At 41.8% G+C, this 5,151-nt stretch overlaps 1 protein-coding gene across 1 annotated transcript; it reads right to left on the bottom strand.

The window, feature by feature from the left end:
• Positions 1-1,064: 1,064 nt before the first annotated feature.
• On the bottom strand, positions 1,065-1,574 carry LOC112124480 (scale keratin-like). Its single transcript, XM_029914032.1, has one exon. It carries the CDS (start codon positions 1,560-1,562, stop codon positions 1,065-1,067), a length of 498 nt encoding a protein of 165 aa, XP_029769892.1. The 5' UTR covers positions 1,563-1,574.
• Between the last annotated feature and the right edge of the window lie 3,577 nt (positions 1,575-5,151).

Below are 5,151 nucleotides of genomic sequence, written 5' to 3'. Positions count from 1 at the left end.
GGCTGATCAATTGTTTTTCATGTGTGCTGAAGACAAAATGAGATGTAATTGGCTTAATCTGCAGCAAGGGAGATTTAGGTAAATATTAGCAATAACTTTCTAAATATAATGATAGTAAAGCATTGTTTTTAGGTTTCCAAGAGAAGTTGTGGAATCTCCATCATTGAAGGTTCTAAGCAAAGGTTACACAAACACCTGTCAGGGATGGTTTAAGTCTACTGGGTCCTGCCTCAGCAAAGGGGGCTGAATGAGGTATTGGAATTTCCTAATGATCAATTCAATTGTCTCAAGGTCCTTTCCAGCCCTATATTTCAAGGATTCTACAATTCTATATAATATGTAGAGCAGGGAAATATATTCTAGTTCCATTCTATCTAAGACATCTAACAAGGGGGAAATTCTCTCCTGTGCAGCCAGCCTGCACAATGGTATTAACCAGTTAATGTATCTGATTTGCTTCTTACTTATGTGCTTCAATGGGACTGATGGAGTGCATGGGGCTGGTACTGACCATCTGTACAGGGGAAAATTTCACCCAAAGAGCTTTGGAAAGACAGAATAGAGGAGAAAGAAAAACCATAAGGCCAATGCTATGATGCAGCATACATTTTAATGAGGATGAGCAGTGGAGTACACACTTGCAGAATGAATTATTGCACAGTACAAAGAATGTATTTTCAGGGTTCCAATAGGAGCTAAAGCCCATCACCGACTACAAAGTGATGCATTTCACACAGGATGTTCTGCTTTCTTTCTTGAAGATGCAGAGTTTGAAAATCATGTCCCATTTTCAATCCAATGACTGGTGTTACCCTGGTTAACATCAAATAGCACAAAGCAGAAGAGGAGGATAAGATTAACTTGCAAAACAATTATATCTTAAGCTTTGGGTATTATGTAACAAGGGAAGATGTAGATAGACCTGTTTTATAGAGTTGATGAACAACCACAGCCCACACAGATTTCAAGCGGATTTGTAAGCATCATTGTCCATTAGCTCAGCGACGAATTTCTAGCTTGTCATTTCCTGATTGTTTCTCATTCCATGGATCATTCTTCTGGGTTTAACATGGCCCACAATTTCCATAGCCGGACCCAGAATATCCTCCCCCAGAAACAGTAATGCTACGTTGTGACCTCCTGCCATAACCACATGGGCTCCCATAGCCATATGAGCCTCCATAACCATACCCGAGTCCACTCCCGAAACCACCACCGTAACCTCTTCCAAAACCACCACCGTAACCTCTTCCAAAACCACCACCGTAACCTCCTCCAAAACCACCACCGTAACTACCCCCAGAAGTGATTGAGCCACTGAAACCTCCACCGGAACCATATGAGCCCCCAGCTCTAATTGGCAAATTTGGTAAGGAGGTTCCTACGAAGCTGTCTTGAGGACAAGTAGCCATAGTTGGTCCCGGGAAGTTCACAACAACTGGTGGCGCATAGACCACTGCAGTCGAATCTCCACATGATGAGATACACGGCTCGTTGCAGACGTCAATATATGGGCGTGGGCATATATCAGGAATACAGTCCTGTGGTGGGCAGTAAGACATCTTCTGTGATGGAGGGAATCCTGAAAAACACAGGAAGGAGGAAAACGTCAGACACAACTAATAGTGGAAAAAGAGATTCAGGCATTGAGTTTTAGAGTAATGGGGGCTAGGTAGATAGATGAGTTTTGTTGAAGGCCACATATCCTTCTATTCCTTTGCACCCATTCCCCCTTAGGCTTCAGAAACGAAAATGAAATAAAATAATTCCAAGCAGTTTTATGAGAAGTTACCTTTTCACTGCTTCATGCAACCATAAAGCTGCACAAGACACAGGTGCAGTGAGTGGTTATTTTCCCTGGGAAACAATATTAACAGCATAGAGGGTCAGTGGATTTGCCCACTATCGTTGTTGAGTCATTGAATGAGCTCGAAACAGAATTTAGACCTTCCTAATTATTATCCGTGATAGAATTGATCCTTAGGAGATTCCAGTAGCTCCCAATTGCTGCAACTGATAATAGGGCCCCACTGTGACAGGCATTATACCACCAAAGAGTAAGAAACAGTAACTGGGGGTAAGGAGATCATCTGGGAGGTCTGCGATCTGGAGTCAAGTTGCTGCTCCAAGTCCGACTGAGTGAGAATCTGAAAACGGGTCTCCTATATCCTAGCAGAGTGCTCTAAGGGATATTCTGGGACGACCCCATGCCACCAGCCCACCAAAGCCCTGATGTGGTCACCCTCAGCTGTCTCTGCTGCAGGTCTTGAACTGCTAGGTGTGCGCTGAGAAAACCGACTGGACTGTGACCCACAGGTGAAATCAGGGGGAAATTCCCACTGGGGCCAGGACACTGAGCACCTTGGCAGCATCAGGACCTCAGTGGTTTTGCACATGTGCATGGATAGAAACTTAGGTGCTGAAGGAATTTAGGTGCCTGCAGTGTTACCAGTTTGGAAGACTTCAGTGTGACCAAGATCAAACAGAAAATCAAATGAAGAAACCAAATGCAGATTTCCTGAGTCCCTGTCTTATGACATGACCACAGGACCTTCTGTTCTCACCAGCCCAGGAGGGTCGAGTTAAAAATTACCAAACCCAGAGTCAAAAATATTTCCATCGTGGATGCCTGGAAATTTCAAATCATTTTGGAAAGATTTACCAGAAAGAAGTGCAGAGACACTGTTCATAATGCGAGTGTCCTTTTTAAAACAGCTTAAAATAGGAGCTAGAACCCCCATCTGATCTAAGTCATCATACATCTAAGTCATTATAACTACCATTAATTCAAAGATGCTATTTTAACATACACAAGATAAAGATCTGAATCAAGGATTACAAGTTGCACCCAGGTGATATACTAGATCAAATCAGTGGTCGAATTAATTCAGAGTCCTGTCTCTAATGCTGTTCAGCACCACACCCTTCAGAGGAAATTATGGTAGCTCTGACATAGCCCGTTTGGAGGAAACCGCTCATAAGGGGAATTTCTTCCTCATATCACTAAAGCAAGGGCTAGGTTTGCCCTGAGGGAAAATTCATATAAAGCAATTCCAACTTCTCAAACTTATCTAGATCTAGATGGTGTACTAAACTAAAAAGAACAATCAAGTTGCTGTTCCATTGTTATATATATTTCAGAGCTGATCTCCATGTTTTATGGAAACAGTAGGATCAGACGATGCGCTCATACAAATAGCTGTGAGCCCAGTGAAGTCAGCCGATGGTCTGGCAATTGTATTTATCTATAAAGAGTCAGACTAAGTAAAGCTGTTCATTACCAAAGTGAGATTTTTCATAATTGTCTAATGGATTTAAGTGCCCTGTCCTTTTATAACCATTGGGAATGGGTGTTCCAGTCCAGTATGGGGAATTGAAAGTCCCAGGATTATATTTTTAAAGTCGGCATCCACCAAGTCCTGCAACTGACTAGTTAGAGAAAGTCTCTCATGGAGAGAAAAATCTACCCACCTCACATTGCTAAAGTCACTGAGTATTGGTGCAGATTTAGGCCATAGTTTAAACTATCACTAAAGCAACAACTGGAGCAATTTGAATCTAATAGACTTACCCAGTTCACCAAGGGGATGAAGTGAAGAGAAGTGGATAGAACAACCCGGCGTTGCAAGCACTTTTATATGCTTTCTTAGCGTGTGGGAAGGATAGGAGACACCCTCTCTGTACCAAGACCTCATCAATAGCCAAACAAAGTGTTTTTTGCATGCCTTACTGCTGAGAAATCCAAATTGTTACTTGCTTTGGTAACTCCTTTAATTATTGTAATAGCTTTGCCATGGTTGATCCATTACTCAGTTTCCAGTCCCACATAGGATGGCATGCACATTACATTCAGCATTTCCTTTAATCTGAAATCTTTATGGGCAAGACTTTTATCATCCCACTGATCACCTCGGTGTTGGCACAAGTATAAATGTAGTTCCATTTGCTTAGTTCTCCATTGAAGTACTTCAAAATAGGAGGGTGACTCAGGTGTGTGTCAATATTACAATCTGCTGTCATGCACAGGTTTTCATTTTAGTTCTTTAAATCTCAAGTAGGTTCTAATTCGCGGCAAGGTAGAAGTCACCCTCGTAAATCCTTCTCGGGTGGGAGACATTAGTCTCCATGCTTAGCGTCCCCACTCTTAGCTGTAAATTCTGTATTTCAGCCAACACCCTGTTGAACTACATGAATGTCTTTCCAATCAGTTAAATGGTCTTGGAACCAGACCTTCTGGGTTACAATACTCTCCTGGACTCGTGACCAGGACAATGGAACGCTTGAATCAGCCTCTCACTGGCAGATAACTAATGTGACATCGTTTTTTTTAAAAGTGTCCAAGGGCAATCCTGGCAGTTACAGGCCAGTAAGTCTCACTTCGGCACCAGGCACTTTGGTTGAAACTATGGTCATGATCAGAATTATCAGCCACATAGATGAACATGACACTTTGGGGAAGAGTTAACACAGTTTTTACAAAGCAAAATCATGCTTCACCAGTATATTAGAATGTTTTGAGTTGGTCAACAAATATATGGACAAGGGTGATCCAGTTGAGAATGTGTACTTGGACCTTCAGAAAGCCTTTGACAAGTTCCTTCACCAAAGGCTCTTAAGCAAAATAAACAGTTATGGGATAAGAGGGAAGGTCCTGTCATGGATCAGTAACTGGTTAAAATATAGGGGGGAAAGGATAGGAAATAAATGGTCAGTTTTCAAAGAGGAAAGAGGTAAATCGTGGGCTCCCTCAAAGAGCTGTACTGGGATCAGTGCTGTTCTCCCTATTCATAAATGATCTGGAAAAGGGGGCAAACTTTGAGTTGGCAAGGTTTGCAGACCGCACAAAATTACTCAAGATATTTAAGTGTAAAGCATACTGCAAAGAATTAAAAAGGGATCTTAGAAAACTGGATGAGTGGGCAAGAAAATGGCAGATGAAATTCTACGGATTGGAAAACATAATCCCAACTATACAGAAACAATGATGGGGTCTAAATTAGGAGTTGCCATTCAAGAAGGAACTTGAAGTCATCGTGGGTAGTTCTCTGAAAATATTTACTCAATATACAGCAGGAATAAACAAAAAACAAAAAAAAACCAGAATGTTAGGAGCCATTAGGAAAGGGATAGGTCATAAAGCAGAAAATATCA

This window comes from Terrapene carolina, unplaced genomic scaffold (assembly GCF_002925995.2).
Source record: "Terrapene carolina triunguis isolate 2854851 unplaced genomic scaffold, T_m_triunguis-2.0 Scaffold27856, whole genome shotgun sequence".
Classification (NCBI taxonomy): domain Eukaryota; kingdom Metazoa; phylum Chordata; order Testudines; family Emydidae; genus Terrapene; species Terrapene triunguis.
This window is presented reverse-complemented; position numbering and strand designations above follow the sequence as displayed.

What these genes read in the sequence shown, in the direction of transcription:
- LOC112124480 (XM_029914032.1), bottom strand. Translation starts at nt 1,562, where the DNA reads ATGTCTTACTGCCCACCACAGGACTGTATTCCTGATATATGCCCACGC.